This window comes from Leuciscus leuciscus (genome assembly GCF_965113295.1).
Source record: "Leuciscus leuciscus genome assembly, chromosome: 19".
Lineage (NCBI taxonomy): Eukaryota > Metazoa > Chordata > Actinopteri > Cypriniformes > Leuciscidae > Leuciscus > Leuciscus leuciscus.
Window position 1 is genome coordinate 12,741,235 of NC_138743.1, and position 21,957 is coordinate 12,763,191.

The following is a 21,957-nucleotide window of genomic DNA, read 5'->3' on the forward strand; positions in this document are numbered from 1 at the left end:
TGACAATCTAACCAAACACTGTAGGGCAGGCATGCAGTTCTGAGCTACATTTGTTACCCAAATCTCAATGGAAAGTCTAAAGCTATGACTATGGTGTGCTAACTTATCCAGGTGGCCTATGGACTTGGAGAATGTAAAATGCAAATGTGTGAGAGAGCTTTGTAAATTAGTTTTCGCCACACCCACTGCATTTGTCAACTTTCCCTAATTCTCATTCAGCACCCCATTTCACTCAAGAAACTGGTTCTTCACAGGGAACATGTTATTAAGACAGATAGCATTGCTTAAAACTTGCTGATCCTCTCTTTTAAAATGCAGACTGTAAGGTCAGTATTTATTTATTTTTGGTTTTTATGTCCATATATTATTTTGTCTATTATAAAGGTACAGCAGCTAAATACAATTATTAATATGGTGTAAAAATGTTTTGATCTATCTCACAATATACATACTCTCATCTTACTACTATAATTTCGATGTTCATAGAATAATCAGTTCACCAAATAATTGTAATCCTTGTGTGTGTTTTTTTAATCTTCATTGTTCAGCTTCTGTGACAATTATTGAAAGGAAATGTCACTTGTGAATGTATTAGCTGGTGTTCTGAAAGGCAGCAATTAGCTTTGTTTAAGTTTTTTGCAGTTTTGTTGTTTTGATGATGTTTATTAAGTAAGAGATGACGTGGACAGTTTATAGTGCTATACTATAGTTAGAATTTGAATAATAGAATAGACACTAAAGTGCAGGGAAAGTTTTCACTTCTAAGTTTCTTTTAGAGGTAGGCATACATTTTGACTGTCTTTTAAAGAATTCAATGCAATCTCCCTAATAGGATCAAGACACTGTCTGGTCCAGGAATGCTGCTTTTTGCTGCACTGTTCATTTTTAGCCAGGTAAATTCATAAAGGAAATATACAAGATAACAGATTTTATCCTAAGTAAAACAAATAGTAATACCCTGAATGCCACATACTGTATAACCACCCTCGAAATTCATATTTCCGCTAAACTGACTGATGATCATGGCATTAAATACATTTTTAAACATCATGGTCATCATCTACAAACTGCTAATTTATTTAAATATATTGTCTATGCTATATAATATTTTCTAACACATAAGAATCCCGTTCTTGTCATCACGCATCATGATCATTTGTTTACTAAAAAAAAAAGCAGAAGCAGAACAAAATTACTGACAATCTTCTTCTTCTGTTACCCAACAGACTTCACATGTGGGTAAGTTTTAATTTCACCAGACACAGTCCTTTCCACATTAATAATAAATAAAAAAAGTTGTTTTAAAATCCACAAACTATAAAGTTACATCAAACACAAATAAAATATGTAGCAAATTTATAATTTTGCATTTTATGTTTTCAGGGTCTATAGATGTGACCCATTGGGCAGAAGTCATGATTGAGGGCAATAAAACCTTAAATGTTGCAGACCATCTGCCTGGACTTATAGGAACCTCTCTAGATACAACAGGGGTAACTATCACAAATGCTGAAATTGCAGCAGGTAAGAGATGTAACAGTTTTTTTTTTTTTTTTTTTCTGATGTTGATTGTATTCAGTTTTAATAAAGTCTATGTGAAATGTTCAGTATCATTAAACCAGCCTGCCAGATTACATTTCAAAACAGAATAAATACGCTGTAAAGTCATTATGTGATCATGTGTTGTAGAGTGTGAGATAATTGGCCAAAATACAACATGCTGGTGTGGACCAGACTATGTTTGGAGCAATCTTGTGTGTGACTCTGTAAATAAATGCTGCAACGTGGATAAATGTGAGGCAAATATATCAAACGTCACGCCTCTGTGTCTGCCCAAAGTGAATGGTAAGTTGTCATTTAAGTTAAAGTCAGTTAGACCATTCATAATTTGCACGAGTGCACCTCCGAACAACATTTATGATTGTTTCACTGCTGTGATCCTTATAGTTTCACTCATTGGCATGCTCACTGGTAGCTCCTTAACAGTCCAACCCATGGTACGTATGCATCTACTCATTTAATAATTGATGACTTTTTCTGAAAAGCATATGTAAGCTGCTGCAGAAATGAATAGTATTATATTAAATATGTAAAGGATAACGAACAGTCAGGCGGTCCTTATAGAGCCCCACAGGGCGATCAAGACGCCAACGTATTTGGATTTATTTTGCGGTAGGCTAATGTCCGATCCACTGACTGTACGTTATCCTGCTTATTACACGGCTACTCTTCAAATAAATATAAGCGATCACAATGTTGGTTTGAGATTAAATTAGTGAAATTGTTTCAGGCTATAATTCTACCACCATGAATAAAATAAAACGTAACAAGTACAACAACATGAATATTGTATCAATATTATTAGTGATTGGCGCTTTCAAACACTAATTGAAGCTTCGAAACGTTTACAAATCTTTTCTTTGGTTCGGAGCTTGTATCGAACTCGCCAAGTCACGTGATTTCAGTAAATGAGGCTTCACTATATCATACTGTTCGAACATTGGTTTCAAAACATTTCCAAATTTGGTTGATTCGCCACTAGAAAAAAAAAAAAAAAAATCCAGAAATATCATTTTTAATGGTATTTAGGTGAGTTTACGCCATGTCGAAATTACCGTAACAATTCTGAACTGTAAAAAGCCTTCATGTGTTTGTATAACTTGCAACTACAAAGTGTAACCTCGTAATTTTCTGAGAGCTACGACTTGTACCACGTAGCCATTGTAACACCTGACCACTGCAGATGGTAGGCTTGTTAGGCAGAAACCAAAGCTGCTGCTCTCTGTATGTTTTTTAGTCGTCTCCGGGCAAGTTCATATGCAAATTGCGCACGCTTATTTTGTCCATTAGATCAAAAAATTCGGAAGAAACCCATACATTTACCCACCCATAGACCATCCCCTCGAAGAAATCGTGACAGAAGTGTTTGAAAGTGGACAAATGAGACTGATTAAAACACCAGGTGTAAACGGGAATGTCTCCTTTGTCTACTTGTGATCCGATCGACCAAAACACATCTTAATACCAGGTGTAAACAGGGCCTCAGTTCCACTAATGCTCACAAATCAGTTTTTTATAACAGTAGGCTAAGCTCTTTTCATGTAGGCTAGTCGCGATGTTATATTAGCCGCTTTCCGACCGGAGGAACCTTTTCACAGTTCCTAGAACTATTGGCTAAAGTACCCGGATGTTCCTGCAATGCGAACACGCCGCTAAAGGTGTTCGAATAAACACGAAACACACGTGATCGTTGTCATGCGGTGAATCCGGCCAATCGTGGAACAGCTGTGTCGTCATCAGAGCTTGTGCAGCCGCTCTTGAGAAGCTGCGCTGGCTGAGTTCTCCGGCTACTCTAGAATTGCTCTCGCGGTACTTTGATGGCATACATCACTGTCACGTGGCGTCGGCGCTGTATCAAGTTGGACAAAATTTCTAACCGGCATGCACTGCTTCAAGTCAGCCGCCGATCGGTCTGCGCAGAGCGGCATGAAGTCGAACAAGACTAAGGCTGCGTTCCAGTCCACTTTTAGACATGCACTTGCGAACTTCCCTAAGCACTTCCCCTCAGGGGAATCCCTGCCGCCATTTTGAAGTGCGTTCCATTTCGTGAAGTGGACGAGGGAAGTTTATATGGACGGACCATCGTTCCCTCGATTTTGACTGAGGGAGCGAGTCTACTTCATAAGTACACTTCAGGCACCTATATTTCCCACAATGCAGTACAATTGTGATGTCACCACAGATCTCGTCTAATCACCTCAACAAACAACTCTATGCTATATTAATTATATCTTTTTAAATTTAAAACAACCCAAACACACCTATATACATTTGGATGCTGCATTATACAAATTCTTAAAGGAAAAAAGAAATGTAAATAATAAATCAACTCCATAGCTGATTCCAAGTGATCAAGGGCTTAGGACGTTCCAATTCAGCCCATTGCAGTTTCCGCCAGTAGTGGGCACTCGTGCAACGTAAGCAATGATGTACATCCGAGTGAATGAGACGGAGGGAAGTTAGCGAGTAAAGGGCATGACAATTTTGGACTGGAACGCAGCCCAGGATGTTGGGTCTGGGAACACACCATTGGCAGGGCTCAATCCGAGGGGCGGGATAAATGGTTGTCTATCAAATTCCATTTCCCACAATGCAGTACGATTGTGATGTCACCACAGATCTCGTCTAATCACCACCACAACAAACAACTCTATGCAATATTAATTATATTTTTAACATTTTAAAACAACCCAAACACACCTATATAAATTTGGATGCTGCATTATACAAATTCTTAAAAGAAAACATTTTTTAAATAATAAATCAACTCCATAGCTGATTCCAAGTGATCAAGGGCTTAGGACGTTCCAATTCAGCTCATTGCAGTTTCCGCCAGTAGTGGGCACTCGTGCAATGTAAGCAATGACGTACATCCGAGTGAACGAGACAGAGGGAAGTTAGCGAGTGAAGGGCATGACAATTTTGGACTGGAACGCAGCCCCGGATGTTGGGTCTGGGAACATAGCATTGGCAGGGCTCAATCCGAGAGGCGGGATAAACGGTAGTCTATCAAATTCCATCTGCACGCAATAGGATAGCGCTACAATCAACCAGAGCATTTTCCCACAAGCGGAGCTAGTTGATAGATTTAACTTTTGCTGTATCCGGTCGGCAAAACTCTGAACACATCTTTTTAAGAATTTTAAGAATGACTTCAGAGCCGTTCTTTGTTATTTTCGTTCTTTGTTATTTTCGTTCTTTGTTCTTTTCTCAAAGAGAAACTTAACTCCAAGTCTTCCAGAGTCGCAGGCAAAGCCGATTCGAAAGACCCATCTTTGTTTTCAAGTAGCAGGGAATTCACGCGGAACCGTCGCAACTCTGCCGTCATTATCTTAAAGGTCCCATGACATGCTACTTTTTGTAGGCTTTAATATAGGCCTTAGTGGTCCCTAGTACTGTATCTGAAATCTCTTTCCAAAAATTCAGCCTCGGTGCAGAATTATAGCCACTTCAAGCCAGTCCCAGAATGAGCTTCCTTCAGACAGGCCGTTTCGGTGTCTGTAGCCTTAAATGATAATGAGGAGGAGAAAGGCGGCGCAAGGTGGAGGGTGGGTGTGGCCTTGACCATCTTGCGCAACGGTACCGTGGCGTGCATGTTTACGTTGGATATATTGCAATGGCACGAAGACACGCAGTCTTTCAAGCATTTCAGTTTGACCCAGAATCTGATCCAGATGGAGAAGCAACGGATGAAGAAGTTGCAACTCAGCGGCTCCAGCAGGACGTTTCCGAATGGTTAGTTAAAAAAAATATGTCTGGATACGGTACTTTATTCGGATGGTTTACAGTTATTATCATGTAGCTAACGCTAACCTACTGTTGCCTTTTCATGAGAGATCTGTAACGTCTGTATTTATCTTATTACAATTACATCAAGCTCTGCAATCTTGAAATGCGGATATAGCGCGCGCCATATAACCAACAGGAAAACGGTTATCCAAATAACAAAGAAGTGTACAACACTCGCGTTACTGTGTGTGTATTCACACACATAAACTGCATAGCTGCATAGCTAATGTTACAGCCACATTCTACGTGTAACAATCTAGGTAACCATAAACAGTAAAGCAACACACTTATATATCACTAGTTGACTTACTTGTCCGAGGTGTGTAGCTGAGCCAAAGAGAGTGATCCAGACTTTAGTTTCAGACGTTCAGCAAGCCCAGCTCTGTATTAACCCTTCGGTGTTCATTTGTACATCCAATTATTGAGCAATTATTATGCTTCGCTCGCTCAAAAGCCATGATATCTCTCGTGGACAAACTAAAATCGCGCGCGCGCGTTCCTACTTCCTAGCGCATTTTCTCATGGGCGGAAAATATATTCTCTGGGCGGGCAAAGCAGAGACAAGGGAGGTAACATTCCTCCTTATGACGTCATAAGGAGGGGATTCAAGATCAGCCCGGTTGAGCCTCCATTTTCTCAAAGGCAGAGAAAGATAGCAAAAGCTCGATTTACACCGATTGAAATTTCTAGAAACTTGGGGACCATATACAGGCTAGGGGAACTCATATTAATTTTAAAAAACCTCAGAAAGTGAAAATTTCATGTCATGGGACCTTTAAGCCCGCCCACCGACTTTGTTTTTTCCAGCTCGCAAACCAATGGAGAGTTTCTAGACGACCTTGACTGGAAATTACATTTGCTGCCGCTAGAGTGCGTCTAGATTTCTAGGCTAGCTGTTTACACGACACTATTCAATTAAAAACGGAAGATATTTTATGCGCTTTTAATTCAGAGTTTGGAACGCTTCGTTTCTCCAGTCACTAAATAGGTCTGTTAACTGACGTTTTCTGATGGAATTTACAATACAGTCGATTACCGAGACACAGGGAAGCACCAGACAGAATTTGAATGAAACAGAGCAGGAGTAGTGCGGGTTTCAGTGATGAGCTGATATGCGTTGGCACCGTTGGCACGGACGAGTATTTGGAAGTATCTATCGCTGGATGGCGCCATGAACTTGATAGAATCAAATATTCCAGAGAGCCTTGTACTAAAGCAATATATCTCTTGTCCTTAACGAAAAGATTTTGAAACCCGAATGCAGAGTAGCTATTTATTAAATTATGACAAATCTCTTACTCATCATTCTAACCCATTTGCTTTTCAGCTGCTGAATGCGTTTAATGTGCTAAATGCCTTCAACTCGTTGACCATGCAAGGCAGCCTGTGAGATATTTTTCTCATAATTTTTATTTCATTTTACATTTTTATTTTCTTATTTGAAAGTAAATCAAGTAATAATAAACACTTGAAATACTCTGTTATTTTCATTTCTTCATTTGATAACAACTAGCTTGCAATAGTTTTTGTGACCAAGAAACTAATGTTTCCGCTCTTTTGTCACAGTCTCACAGGGTCATATACATACGCTCACAATTTCACAGTGTCTCTCAGTTCTTTGTTTGCCACCTCCAAAGTTCAAAGCATAATTGCTACATTATTGACGAATCCAGCCATTTACAGTCTCAATGTTAAGTCTCTAGGTAAAACACTGCAACCACACCAATATTTGCATCACTTGTTCTATCTATACATTCCTACCAATCTTTTCTCACCATCACAGTATTTGATCATAATTTACAGGAATGGCATTCATAGAGGCACCTCCAGGAAAAGTGTGTTATAATTCAAGACAACAGCTGAATTGTACCAGTATAGAGGCTATGAGCAAGTGTGTGTGGCAGATGTCAAGAGGTGAAGAAGTGCCATTGATTCTGGGACCAGGGAGTGAAATAATGCTGTCAGATACTTGTACAGAAACATCAACAGTCACACTTTTGAAGACAAGTGGATTCTGGTCAGGTGTGTTGTTCAATGCAATCATGAGTGAAACAGGGACAACAATTTACATTATTGTGACTTTTGTCATTTTTTGATATTCCAGGAACATACAGCTGCCTTTTTGTCAGCGGGAACATAGCTCACATGGCCATGGCACCTATTCAAATTGCACTTCTGCCAGAAAACATTAATGTGACAAGCAATCCACAAACTGCAGATTGCTCTGAAGCATCATCCACCAAAGTAACCATCTCATGTTCCATCGACAACAGTACTGAAACCTACTTATCCCGGATAAAACTCGGAAGTATAGAAAATATTGCACCAAATAAAGAAGGTAAAGCTGTAATTAAATTATCAATTTGTAATATATTATATATAAATCTTCTGTTTGATGGCACATGAAGCTGACTTTTTTCTTTCATTCAAATAATCAACTGAAGCTTCAAATCACATAAAGTTTATACTTATTCTATCAAATATATTTGACAGGTTTTAAAATCAAGCAATTTACCAAGTAGCACAAATGTAAACATGTTCCAGGTCAAGCTTTGTTGAAATGTGTCTTAGCTCATCATTTGTGAAGTGCAAGCGATCAAAATCTGGCTTGCAGTGGCCCCAAAATGTATTTAGACGTATGTGTAATGATGTTTTATTAACAAAGTGCGGGAGGAGCACTTTCATATAATTAACCTAATTAACATAGGAGGAGCTCATCCAGTCCACTCAATTAGCATCAGGAGGTATATACATGTGTATATACATATATATACAGCAGACGTACCTTTGTTCTACGACAGTTTTCCAGCATCCCTCCACCAGCCCATCTCCTCACTTCTAAATTCCTATCCCAACCTGGGATGGGGAGTACTCTGGGTTCAGGCCAAATATCGAGCTCGGAGCCCTCCCCTCGGACAACACGCCAAATACGCATAACCTTTTTAGTCTATTTAATTATATGTAAGTGTGAACTCGTGAAATGCTTTTAAATAAATGAATGTCTTTTCATTAGATGACAAAATATTAAATAGGGATATTTACATTTATTATAAAACATGACAGCACAAGCATATTTTTTCTAGAAAAACATATCAAAAAGACATTGGTTTTAAATGATATAATATAAAAAATATAGGCTATTTTACAAAAAAAAAAAGTATTTGGACCACTGATCTATATAATGACTATATAGATCAGTGATTTGGACACTTTATGGTTGTCAAACTTGAACAATCAAATGTGATAAACTATATTTAAAATCATTTGAAATCCATACATTTTGGAGTGTGTCCACATAGGCCTACATAATTCTACCTATGCTATCTTAAAATTTCCATTTTGAATAAAATCATCCACTAGGCCTACAATGGACAAAATAATCATCAAAGCAACAACACGAGTATAGTGTCAATATTATTAGTGATGGGTGCTTTCAAAACACTACTGCTTGAAGCTTCAAAACATTTAAAAATATTTTCTTTAGTTCGGAGCTTGTGTCGAACTCGCCAAGTCACGTGATTTCAGCCAATTCACTATATCATACTTTTCGAACGGTTTCAAAACAATTCAGATGATTCGCCACTAGATATGGTTTTATGCTTCCTTCACGTGCTATCAGAGTTATCATAAATACGAGTTTCCTAGATAAAAATTGGACAACGCCCTCTCAAGTCGTATTTAGCACTGGGAAGATCAGGGATCATTTTGATACCCAAGTTCCTGAGTTGGGCGTGCCATAAACTTGGGTGTGTCCACATACATTTGTTCACTGTTAATTTCAATTATCCATAACCTGCGAACACATGTAAAAATGTTACCCATGTTTTACAGAGCGCAGTGGTATAATCAATTATACAGCAGAATTCCCTGTTAATTGTCAGGCAGAAGGCAAACCAAGTTCACTTGAGGCCAGTTGCACTTTTGAGAACACTTTGAATCAGCTGCGAAATTACTCAATAAAAGTACCAATCATTTACCGTAAGTACTGAAAGTCATATTCTAATGCAAATGAATGCCATTCTACAAACTCTGGTAATGTAAAAAAACAACAACTAATGTTTGTATTTATTTATTTTTGTCTGTTTGTTTGTTTTTGTAGCCAGTGACCTGTTTTGTGCAGAGGAAGTAATTGAAGAGAGAAAATGGCCAAAAACAAAGAATAATGAAACAGCTGTTATAGACTGTATTGCATCAGGGAGACAGGGCACAATGAAACGCAAATGCATTGGGAACAAATGGGGTGAAGAAGTCTCTCTGTGTGTTAAAGCAGTCCTGAATAATTTAGCTTTGCAAGCAAAGGTATGCAAATCTATAGACCTGACTGATTCTGAGTGACCTGACACAACTATAGCATGTGAAGTATAGAGGGTTTTCACTATACGTCGTCAATCCGGAAGTCGGCCATTTTGGAGGCACTGAACGTAAACAATGCCACTGAACTGAACGGACTTGCAAATTTGGCTGATTATTGCTGCTGAAAAATGGTCGTGTTTTGGTCTGTACTAATCGGTCGCACCAAGAAAAAACATTTAAAGTTCTATAGACTGCCGAAAGTTAAAGAGAAGAGTGCAAAAAACTGATGAAAGATGGCGTTCGTGGTTGAGAGAGGCACAGCATCAGCCACATGTGTAAATGAAGCGTTGACTATGGCAAAAATGTTGACGTAAAGTAATTCACTATGGCTACATTCACACTGTCAGTCCAAATCCGATTATCTTTGTATTCGATTGGAATATGATCTAAAATGATGTCCACACTGTGTATCGCAACTGTTCAGATCCGATTTGTGTGTCCACGCAGCTCTTTGACAATACGGCAATGATGTTGCGTTGATGGAGGGATTTGCATTTGCAATAGAAATGTTATTTAAATTTTACAACATGGAAATGTGTAGCCGCCGCGCTGGACTACTGCGTCTTGAGCCTGCTGCAGAACTGTAGGAGGCTGGTATGCACAACTCTTTTTCCGCGCCGGTTTCAAAATACGTTTCAAAAATAAAAAAATTCTGCTCGTCCGGCACTTTGCAACAACACAGCCTTGTTTCGGCAGCGACTTTCAGCATGTTCCCTATAACAACATCTGATGTTTACATTTTACGTGGCGTGAGTAAGTCACATAAACCACGCGAAATCCGATCAGAGCGTTCAGACTGAAGTGGATTTCCTGATATGTGAATTGAATGGGATTTCAAACCACATATGGATGTAGCTTGAAACGGATTTCATGTGCTTTTTTTTGGACTGACAATCTGAACGTAGCCAATGTCGGGATTAGAAATCGAAGGAAGATTTGCAGTAAGGACTAGAGAAGCTAGCTTGTTCGGATCTTTACCACATATTAACTTAAGTTTGTCAAAATTTCGCGCTCTTTCCTGCTTACTAAGTCCTTCTCTATATGATTTTGCAGCTTCCATGTGTTTTTTCCGTGGTTTAGACATCATAAATTAGTGTAACAATGTGTTCAGTAGTACATAAACAGTGCAATCCATGCCGTTGTTTACATCCGAGTACCTCCAATATGGCCGCGCATCCGGGTAACTGACCAAATCGTGACGTAGGTGCAAACCCTCAATGTCTTTAATGTGAAAATGTCTAATTTTTATGTCACTCCAGGATTTTGAAAAGGGACTTGGAGCAACACAAGATGCCGCTCAGTTAATCTTTCAGAGTTTGAAAAACAACACATCCGAAGATGACGAGAACAGTTTTGGTGATGTCAAAACTGCAGTTACTGTTTTCCAAACTATGAAACAGGCATCAGTAAACATGCCACTAGGCGAGGACCTTCTTGGAGTAAGCATTTCAACTATTTCACTCCCTTTTGACAGCTCACATATTAAATAATTATATTATATAATTAATTCAAATAATACAAATTATTAGTTATTATAAAACAGTTAGTTCAAGTCCTTGATTCTGATTGGTCAATAGCTGTGCTTTATTCATGATAAAACACGGCTATGATCGCTTCACCCAACGGTTCTATGTATCACTACACAACACCCCTAGCAACCACTCTTAGCAATGTAAACATATGTTCTCATTGATATTGTAATTTTTTAATTGAAGCTTATAGAGAAGGCTAGTTAGAGTATTGTGAGAGATCGAGTAAGCGAGTGTACCTGAATTTACAGTAGATATAGCATTTTCCTTCAGGTCAGTGCTATATTCGTAATAAAACATCCGTGTGAATGTCCGCAGCAATATATTGTCCTTTTAACAGTTAGGCTAGTCATTTGTCAGTTGCGTCTTGCAGTCCTTTCAATATAAAAGTCTTCTCTACTGACTGACTCACTCATAAAGACAGTCTTTGCCGCCATCTAATGGCGAAATAATGTAACTGATGTTGCTGTTCACGGTCTGGGACTATTTTTTCCAGCGGAAGGAAGGCTTTTAGTGATTTTACTTTGATACATATTTTTTGCCTTTAATATTTGCATTGTGTGGTAACCATTTTATAAAGCAATAAGGTACTCACGGCTAGTGCTGTATCGTGAATAAGTTAGGGCTGAAGGGGTTGCAGGCACTCCGCGAACGATACAGCACAGCCTCTCGAGTCTTTTTACTGCTTACTTAAAGGCAGGGTAGGCAGGATTTTTCTAAAAAACTTTTCCCCAAATTTGTTTAAACTGTCTTTATATACCAATACATAATTAAAATGTAAGTACTCTGAAAAAGAGAGTATAAAAGTCGAGTGTCTGTAGTCCTCTCAGGGCTGCAATAAACACAGCTTTCCATTCGGAACGAATGAAATGATTGGCTGGGCGACTGTCTCTCTCCCTCGCTACCATGGCTAACCACCCCTGCTGCTACAGGAGCTGCCCACATGCGCGCACCCGTTTGACTCGAGGAAGGGAAGAGGCACGGAGAGAGGCACGGAAGCTAGGAAGAATCACAATTATGGCAGAGAGAGAGCAGTCAAAATTCCCAGTACCTGCATATACAGTCAGCGAAGGCAAACAAGGCAAAAAAAGGAACTAGTAAGGTAGAAAGGTAGGATACTTGTCACCGGAGTGTAACATTAGTCCTCATCAGAGCCAACAGTGCTTTCATCGTGGAAGCTCTTACATGCAAAACACTGTATATGTTATGAATCTTACACAAAATTCACCTTCATCACAGTGTAACTGATGGTAATGGGAAAACGTGTATCAATACAACCTGTTTTTAGTTTTACCTTATATGTTACTAGCTCGTTACCGAATCAAACTCAATATATTTTAAACTTTACCAGTATCAATATGCTTGCTTGATAGTGAGTACTAACAGCCATGTTAGTTGTTTATATTCATAATGATAAAGTTAGGTTATGTTATTACATGTGATTCTGACATGATGTCACTACATGCACTGCGCTCCTCTCCGCTCGGCGCTGGCAAACGCGTCCTCCTCCAGCTGAGCCGTCGGCATCGCGCGTTCATGTGTTTTGGGGGCGTGGCTTTGGAAGAAGCCCAGAAGGGAGGGGGTGGGAGTGAATGGAATAAGTAGCTGTGTTTATTGCAGTCCTGAGAGGACTACAGAAACTCGATTTTTATACTCTCTTTTTCAGAGTACTTACATTTTAATTATGTATTGGCATATAAAGACAGTTTAAACAAATTTGGGGAAAAGTTTTTCAGAAAAATCCTGCCTACCCTGCCTTTAATTATCAATGAATATAAAAAAATATATATATAAAAAAATTGATATTTAAAAAAAAAATATTACTTGAATTCTTCATTACATATATTCAATATAATATAACATTTTGAAAATTTGAGGTACCCATATTGAGAGCTACATCTTCAGGTTCTGATAATGTTAATGTCTGAAATGTAACTCAGACTGTAACATTATCAAAATGTTTGTATACTTTGAGCAACACGTTCTCACACCCACCTCGTCACATTGATGCTTGGTCAGAACCCCTCTGCATAACTTTTTAATGCACAGGGTACCCCTTTAGCGTAATTTTTCAACCCACAGGGTACTCCATTGCTTTCAGTTGTTTGCCTTATGCGTCAGATCAAGACACATAATTCTTTGCATTTGTAAAATCTATGGCATGATCTAGCCTACGGGGGATGGAGATGTTGATCGCTTTTGAGTCTTTTCTTCACACAAAGCAATCGCTTGGCCTCGGAACACTTGGAATATTTGTACTTTTTGAATAAATTGTGCCTATTGTCGTATCTGCCTGTGTTTTATATCGTATAATATACAAATGGGTTGGTTTAGGTGTGGGGTTTGGTTTGGTTATGTGTTCAAACTTGTCTAAATAGTGTAAATATTTTTTTTTTATAAATGTAAATAAATTAAATTGAGAATCACACTCCAACATGTCATAATGGCAAAATTATAACCCAATTCATCATGACTCTAACATTCCATGCCCAACGCATCTGTGTATGATGCCAAAGATTACTCATTGAAAGCAATGGAGTAACGTTACCCTGCACGTCAAAAAATTACGCTAAAGGGCTACCCTGTGCGTTAAAAAGTTACGCTGAAGGGTCCTGACCAAGCGTCAATGTGTGACAGGCTGGGAGTGAAAATGTGTTGCTTTGAGAAATTTGCTGTTTCAGTAGAAAATCTGTTCTCTTTGTAGGATTTCATTGAATCAGCCAGCAGCATGTTGAACGTAACCTGGAATGGGGGAGAAGAGGAAGAGAGCAGTTCACTGGCCTCACAATATCTGTCATCCGTAGAAGGCCTTGTAAAAAGTATCAGAATAAACGCCAGTGAAGGCTACAACTCCTCAAACATCCAGCTTCAGATCTGCCGAAGCGGCACCACTTGCAACAAAACCGTTTTCAACGTGGAAGTTGAGTTGAATGCAACAGCAGATATGGTGAAAACAGTAGGATTACAGAGCTTGGCCAACCGCTTGCCAAAATTGGGTTATGAGAACTCATTGTTTCCTAGCATAGTCGTATCCAGCACAGTTGAGAACAACACTCAGCCTTCGGTGAACATCAGACTAGCTTTTCCAAATGATGAGGGCAGCAGTGCCACGATGCAATGCGTGTTTTGGAACGTCTCGGAGGAGAGATGGTCAGACGAAGGTTGCAATTATGTTCAAGGTCCCGGGAACACTGCCTACTGTGAATGCAACCATCTCACCTCCTTCTCCATGCTCATGTCCAAGCATGCAGTAAGCATGCCTTTTCTAGATCAGCTCACGTACGTCGGACTGGGAATCTCCATATGCTCTCTCATCGTCTATATCATCATCGAGTGTTTGGTCTGGAGCGCCGTAGTTAAATCCAGCCTCTCTCACTTCCGGCACACTTCTCTCCTCAACATCGCACTGTGTCTGCTTTTGGCCGACTGTAGCTTCTTAGCTTCCTCTTTCCCATCAATCTTAAATGAAACCTTGTGCCTTGTTTTGGTGGTGATGAAGCATTACTTCTTCCTGGCGATGTTCTTTTGGATGCTGTGTCTGAGTGTCATGTTGGTCCACCAGCTCATTTTCGTCTTCAGCCACATTGGGAAAAAGATGTACATGATCCTCGGATTCACCATTGGCTATGTTTGTCCAACAGTGACTGTGGCAGTTACATACGTGTACTATGATCAAGCAACTGACATCCCGTATTACAGCTCGAAAACATGCTGGCTTACCTATCAGTCAGCCATGCAAGGATCCATCCACGCATTTCTCTTTCCAGTTGGGACCATCGTGCTGGTGAACATGGCTTCCATGGTGGTGGTCATTGCGACGGTTTTAAAGCCGTCTGGAGCTGAGACCAACAAAAAGGGGGACAAAGATGCAGCAAAAAGCATAATCAAAGTGATTCTCTTTCTCACACCTATTTTTGGTGGGACTTGGATTCTGGGGCTTTTTGTGTTTCTGATGGACGACTTTACACAGTTTATTACATACTTAGTGCATTACGCATTCACCATAGTCAACTCCCTGCAGGTATTCCCATCTCTAAACGGAAATTATAACACTTTAAATAGTATGACATATATATTGAATCATTTATACCTTATGCCTCTGTATCATTTATACCTTCTAGGGCTTCTTCATCTTGTTGACAGGATGTTTTGCAGAAAAAAGGGTATGCATTTAATTGACATTGAAGATGTTTAGTACAGTTAGGACCACAGGACACTTACCTGTTTTTCTTTTTTTTTTTCTACAGGTCCGAGATGAAATATTAAAAATAGTTCTGGGGGTAAGTTCTGGGGAACCCATGTTTAAAAAAAAAAAAAGTGCCATGCCACAGCAAGTTAGGAGAAAAACTAAATTGTGAAAAATTATAATACAAATAATAATTGCAAAATGTAATGTTAAAATAAAATAATACTATTTTAAATATTATTGAATTATTAAATAATATTAAAATAACATTATGAAATATAACATTATAACAACCCCTCCCTCCCTCCACCCCCAGAAATCTGGAAAAGAACAAGGAACAGCAACATCTGTCGCAAAATAAATGATCCATTCAAATAAATGCACACAAGGTAAGTTTTTGATACAGCTTAATTCCCTTGTTTGATTGACAACCAGGAATTGTGAGGAAGATTTAAGTCAAATTGCTTTTATTTATATAGGTAGCTTTTTATACAGATTGTTTTAAAACAGTTTTATAGGAAAATAACAATATGTTCATCAATTCAAAGGCAGCTAAATGACTTGACGACAACATTTTCTTTAATAAAATTTCTGTTTCTGATTTGTATTGCAGAAGGACATTATAGGACATTGATCCACCTCTGAACCCACAGCAGAAACAAAAAGAGGAGCGGAAGCACAACTGTTTGAAGACCTAAAAGTTCTTTTTGTAAAGACTTAACATCTTTGAAACAAAGTATAGGCTGTGGTCATCTCTTTTTACTTACTGCATAAACTTAGGAACAAACCAAGAGAATCAAAAAAATATAATAGAGGTTTGTGTTACAATAAAGAACAATATAAAGTGCTGCTGTATATATGTAGCGATACCCAGATTGTTGTTGTCTTTATAAACAATCGTCCTATGAAAATGTCTATCTCTTTAAATGCAATGTAAAATGTGGTCACTTACCTTGGTTGTAATCTAATTAGTTTTAGCTCTGCTTCTATTTTGCCAAACATATGGAACTATGACATAATTTTCTGCTATTTAGTAATTCTGACAAAATATCTGATGAACCAATGATAATTGAACACATCTATGCACTCTTCTTGAGCTTTTTGGTTTTTCTCTTGTTAGACCGATCTACTTTTTTCATGTAAAGGGATATGGAAAAAAAGAAAGATGAGATTGTTAATAACACAAGTTTTATTATGAATAAAAGATCTTGGGCATACTATTGTAAGATGGTTCATCAATAAAATACTTTGCTTATCACAGAGTGGTTATTCAGATGTCAAATATGATGAAATAGGTTTAGTTCTGCCTGTAGATCACAGCTATAATGGCAACAGTAAGAGCTACAGTTCCTGCAGCACCACCGATCAAAACTCCCAGAATTCCTCCATCAAAGTGCTGTTTCTCACAAGTGTCTCCTGTGTACGCAATGGCCTGTCCAGAGACACACCTGCAGAAGACATATAACTGTCACCATATAAGCCACGCAAACACATTTTTTCATTCTTAAACAACAAACTGTGGTTTTATAATTAAAAACGCTGAGATGACGGTCAGATGGGTTTAATAACCTGCATGTTGCTCTCCCCTGATGTATGACACAAGCTCCTCCATTACGGCAGGGGTTTGGCTGACATGGGTCGCTGATCGCTCGTGGCACCCGGACTTTTGGGCTCTCAAAGCTTTCTTCTGCAGGCTGGGGGTTGCTTGAGAGTTGGAGCTTGGTTGGAACTTCAGATTTTACAAGATGTGCCAAATCTGGTTGTTAAAGTAAAACACACTTTTACCAATTAACATAATTATCCCAATAGCTGTAAACACAATAGTTATAGTGATGGGTGGAACAGTTCTGCATGATCAAAATTACCATCGAAATTAACAGTGATGATCAGGTCATCGTTCTTGAGGAAGTCCCGCCTACGGAGCTGATCGTGTGAGATGAAAGTGGCCCAACCAAACTCTGGACCTCTGAAACAAAAACAGTTTTCGTCCCATTCTCCAGACGTAGATGGTTTACTCCACTGCATGTCAGCATCTAAGTGTGTGATTAATGGGGGTCATTAAATCATTCATAATTCTTTGATGCTGCAATGTGAAATCAAAGATGGATAGATGGATGGATGGACTGATAGATAGATAGATAGATAGATAGATAGATAGATAGATAGATAGATAGATAGATAGATAGATAGATAGATAGATAGATAGATAGATAGATAGATAGATAGATAGATAGATAGATAGATAGATAGATGGATATATCCTGTCTATAGACAGAAAGACAGACAGACAGACAGACGCACCAGTGGTGAAGCTTCTGCTGTTAGACATTTGAAGTCGTGTGTCTGGATTTTGATCCATAGCCGTAATAGTGACCTGCCGATTCGCTGCAGGCCATTCTAATACTGCATCATTCTCACCAGCTAAGAGGTGAAAAGTGATCCCAACAAACTCTTCAGCGGAGTTATTCCTGCCATTTGGATACACATTAATTCCATAAGCGTAACCCTCAGAGTTGTAAAAACGAGCACTCTGAACTCTGTCACCCTGTGGGATAGTATTAAGGAGGCTGGTGAAGTTCTGAATCCTCCAGACAGCATTTGGGCATGATGTCTCAGTCAGAGTAATGTCATCTATAAAGATCCCTCCTGATGTTTTGTTGGAGCCAACAATACCCTGGAAGAAGTACCGGAACTTTTCCTCAACATTTAGAGTGACGTGTGCAATATTCCATGACTCATCCCCATCCTCTAAAGAAATCAAAGAGGCGCACAGTATTCAATATCTAATACATAATCATAGTAGGCTATCAGAAGAGATATTTTGAGGCAGTTGTCAGTAGTCAAGACAAATCAGTTGTTTGCACAAAGCAGCTTTATAGAAAAACATGATGTTAATGTTTATAATATCTTAATATCTTCATGCTCTACGGTTGCTTTTAGCAGTTTAGAGCTGGGCATTAATATAGTTATATTTTGCGACTAAATAAAAAAAAAGCAGACAGTTGAGATTTGCTATAATATATATATATATATATATATATATATATATACTGAACAAAATTATAAACGAAACACTTTTGTTTTTGCCCCCAATTTTCATGAGCTGAACTCAAAAAGATCTAAGACTTTTTCTATGTACACTAAAGGCCTATTTCTCTCAAATACTTGTTCACAAATCTGTCTAAATCTGTGTTAGTGAGCACTTCTCCTTTGCTGAGAAAATCCATCCACATCACAGGTGTGGCATATCAAGATGCTGATTAGACAGTATGTTTATTGCACAGGTGTGCCTTAGGCTGGTCACAATAAAAGGTCACTCTAAAATGTGCAGCAAAAAAAATTGGGGCAAAAACAAAAGTTTTGCGTTTATCATTTTGTTCAGTGTATATATTCAGTGCATATATACAGTAACGTTTGGCTGTAACTGACCTGTGATTGTGTGAACTTTTTGGACTTTGTGAACAGTGCCAGTTCCATCATCCCTTTTGACCCAAATGATGAGCTGGTCACCAGAGTCTCCAGTCATCTTGTAGAAGAACTCAAGGCACTGCTGGTTTCTCTTGGGGTAAAGAATCCGTGACTCCAACAAAGCACTGTGTCCCTTAGCCTTGTTAGCGGTGTCAAACTTCATAAAATAGCCTGCATCTAATAACAATAAAACATATGCAAAATGGCATTCAATGGCTATATATAATATATTGAATATTGTTGTCAAATAAGGAAATTCTACTAATACAGAAAAGAATATAGTAAAATTAAGAGTAACTTGTGATAGTCTTGGAAATAAGTCATGTTTTTCCACCAAATTACATCAAATTTGGGGTAGTCATGGCCTAATGGTTAGGGAGTCAGACTGGTAGGTTGCGGGTTCAATTCTCCATACTGGCAGAAAATGACTGAGGTTCCCTTGAGCAAGGCACCTAACCCCCAATTGCTCCCTGGGCACCGCAGCAAAAGGAAGCAATGCCCACTGCTCACGGTTTGCTGTGTGTGTGTGTGTGTGTGTTCACTACTCACTCCCTGCTCCTAATGTGAGTACACTAACTTGGAAGAGTTAAATTCAGTGTATGGGTTATCATACTTGGCCTTCACATCATGTCACTTTAAATGTTAAGAAAATTATTTCATGTAAAAAAAAAAAAAAAAGATTTTTTATATTAAACATATATATTATTGTTGAGCCCTGAGGATGCTTTATTCTATAAACAAAAGTGTTCAACTGAAATTACCTCTACAGTTTCCTGCAAGTGTGTGGTCCTTTACATCTGTAGAGCTCAAAGTCTGGACCCAGTCAGCATCATCTTCATCATACTGAATCATTCCGCAAATGTTGATCTGCTCAAAGGCACATTGATCCAGGAGAGTGTGGGTTGTAGCTGAAAGAAACCAAGTTGATATGGCAATACTGTGGAATGTTTTTTTGTGCACAAAATATGTCAAGTATTGTTTGTAATGTTTGTAGGAACCTGAGGCAGTTGCTGAATATCAGAACTTACTGCATTCATACATGCGATTCAGTCTTTCCAGATCAAGAGCACTGAAGTCTAAGCGCTGTCCTATTACGTTATTGAATGCAGGGATGGTAGTGGTTATGGTGGGAATATCAGGGTCCTTGTTGAAAGACAGAGGCCTGTAGTGCATGATGGACTCATAATCATAGGGCGTGTTCAAATCGGTTATAAAATCATCCTCATACTTATTGAAATTGTGCTCCTTTCCTGCACAAATGTGGTTGACAAAAGGAAAGAGGCATTACATTTGTCCCATCCTTCTCCATTTTTGCAATGCAAATCACAAATTTGCACCAAACTAAAAGAGAGATTCATGATGCACTTTTCGAATAAAAATAGATGCAAATAACCTGGAATGATTTGATCCCACCAGATTTGAACATAGTCATCTCTGTCAGAGCGAGACTGTTCGTGGTAGAAACCCAGAGCATGGAGAAGTTCATGCTCTACAATGGCCTTGGTGTCACATCTGTCCCCTATGGAGACGTTCTGCCCACTCTTTAAATCTCCCACAAATGACCAACATCTGTAACAATGACAAAAAACAAAACTGCAAAAGCAGGCTTTTGATGCTTTTGGGAAAAGTAGCCCAGGTTGATTTTTACTTACCCATCCAGCTTTGTGAAAGAAATATAGGTGCTCTCTCCTTCATAGGGCTTAAAGTCCACACAAGACTTGAGACGATACATTTCAAATGCTTGAAGGATCACTCCTTTTGCATTAAGATCTAAACAAGTGAAGCTATATGAATATTCTCATCTTCGATTCAGTTTGTTGATTTTGCATTTGAAAATAATAAATAATCTCACCCAAACTATCTGTGAGTATGTATGGAATGGGAAACTCCCATCTTGCTTTTTCATCTAATATTGCATTTCTTCGTGGCTAAGATAAGAGTTCATTTTAGGAATTAAAATATTGAATAGAAAATACAGTATGATAAAATAAAAACAAAAGGCAGTAGAGATTTGGACAATGGACATTTGTTTTGTTTTTTAAAAAGACTTACATCTCCAGCAATGTCTCCTTCAAACAAATCTCTCTGGGAATCTGAAATGTTTCAATTAAATGGATAAATTCAGATCCTTCAAAATTATTATTTTTCCCTTGACAAACTGACAAATATATGTATAATAAAATTGTATTGCATGTAAAACACTTATGCTTGTATGGCAAACTGTTTGCTTTTCTACAAATTAATTTTTACTGACCTAAATTGATTTCAAGAATGTCCTCCCGTAATTCACCTGCATCTGCATCCTTGCCTAATATTTAATAAAGCATACAAACTTGTAAGAAGCTCTATGAAGACAAAAATTCTAATTGAACATGATCTTTAAAATGTTTAAAATATTGTACCATATTGTGTTGGAAGGGCATGCACCTACAAGATAGATTGATTATAGATTAGATTAATAAATTTTCATTGGATGTGTTTGCTTTACAATAACTCAAAATGTCAAGAGGTTTTTACATTTAAAAATGAATAATAATAAAGTTTAAAATACCTTGAACATGAGAAGTACTATGAAGAGAATGATTCTCCACACAGAGTCCATGTTAACTCCAGGAGACGACAACAGGGTTTAGCGCACTTACAAACATCCCAATAAAGTCAGAGTTGGAGTAGAACTTTGATCTGAGAAGTACAGACAATTACCAGGTGAAGTAACACACGTGGATGGACCAGTTAGTTAGTGGCCTGTCATGTGTATTGTGAAGTGTCTGTTTACTGCATGCATCAGCTCTTCTATATCTATCTTTATCTCTTTCTTCTTTATCTTTTTTATCTTTTTTATCTTTCTCCTTCTTTATGATAACAGTATCAGGAATTAAATCTGTCAAAATGGATATATTTACATTGTGTCGCTCATAACATCTGATGAGCAAAGAAAAATGTGATTCAGACTTAGATTATCTAAACTAAAAACTGAAATCTTAGAAAAACACGCATTGATTATGCTTGAAATGTAGTAGAAAATAATACAACTAAGTAACTAAAGCCATAACAGCATGTTCCTGAATTTAA

General features: G+C 38.2%; 2 protein-coding genes across 3 annotated transcripts; one reads left to right on the forward strand and one right to left on the reverse strand.

The window, feature by feature from the left end:
• Window positions 1-210: 210 nt before the first annotated feature.
• Window positions 211-15,806, forward strand: adgrf3b (adhesion G protein-coupled receptor F3b). 2 transcript variants are annotated; one of them, XM_082146622.1, is made up of 17 exons: window positions 211-326; window positions 833-893; window positions 1,227-1,239; window positions 1,384-1,524; window positions 1,690-1,845; window positions 1,948-1,997; window positions 6,677-6,735; window positions 6,916-7,052; window positions 7,153-7,371; window positions 7,454-7,687; window positions 9,181-9,327; window positions 9,449-9,648; window positions 10,962-11,141; window positions 13,936-15,252; window positions 15,353-15,394; window positions 15,479-15,511; window positions 15,734-15,806. In XM_082146622.1, the coding sequence occupies exons 1-17, from the start codon at window positions 313-315 to the stop codon at window positions 15,776-15,778; spliced, it is 3,048 nt and encodes a 1,015-aa protein (XP_082002748.1). In that variant the 5' UTR covers window positions 211-312; the 3' UTR covers window positions 15,779-15,806. The 2 variants fall into 2 exon arrangements, with proteins under 2 accessions (XP_082002748.1, XP_082002749.1); XM_082146623.1 differs by having other exon boundaries at window positions 252-321.
• A 70-nt stretch (window positions 15,807-15,876) lies between these two features.
• Window positions 15,877-21,828, reverse strand: mep1a.2 (meprin A, alpha (PABA peptide hydrolase), tandem duplicate 2). The gene is made up of 14 exons (XM_082148223.1): window positions 21,437-21,828; window positions 21,288-21,312; window positions 21,140-21,193; window positions 20,938-20,978; window positions 20,738-20,813; window positions 20,538-20,655; window positions 20,279-20,454; window positions 19,914-20,135; window positions 19,647-19,793; window positions 18,847-19,062; window positions 17,719-18,165; window positions 17,283-17,450; window positions 16,987-17,173; window positions 15,877-16,865 (listed from the first exon to the last, which is right to left on the reverse strand). Exons 1-14 carry the CDS (start codon window positions 21,485-21,487, stop codon window positions 16,715-16,717), a joined length of 2,079 nt encoding a protein of 692 aa, XP_082004349.1. The 5' UTR covers window positions 21,488-21,828; the 3' UTR covers window positions 15,877-16,714.
• Window positions 21,829-21,957: the final 129 nt, after the last annotated feature.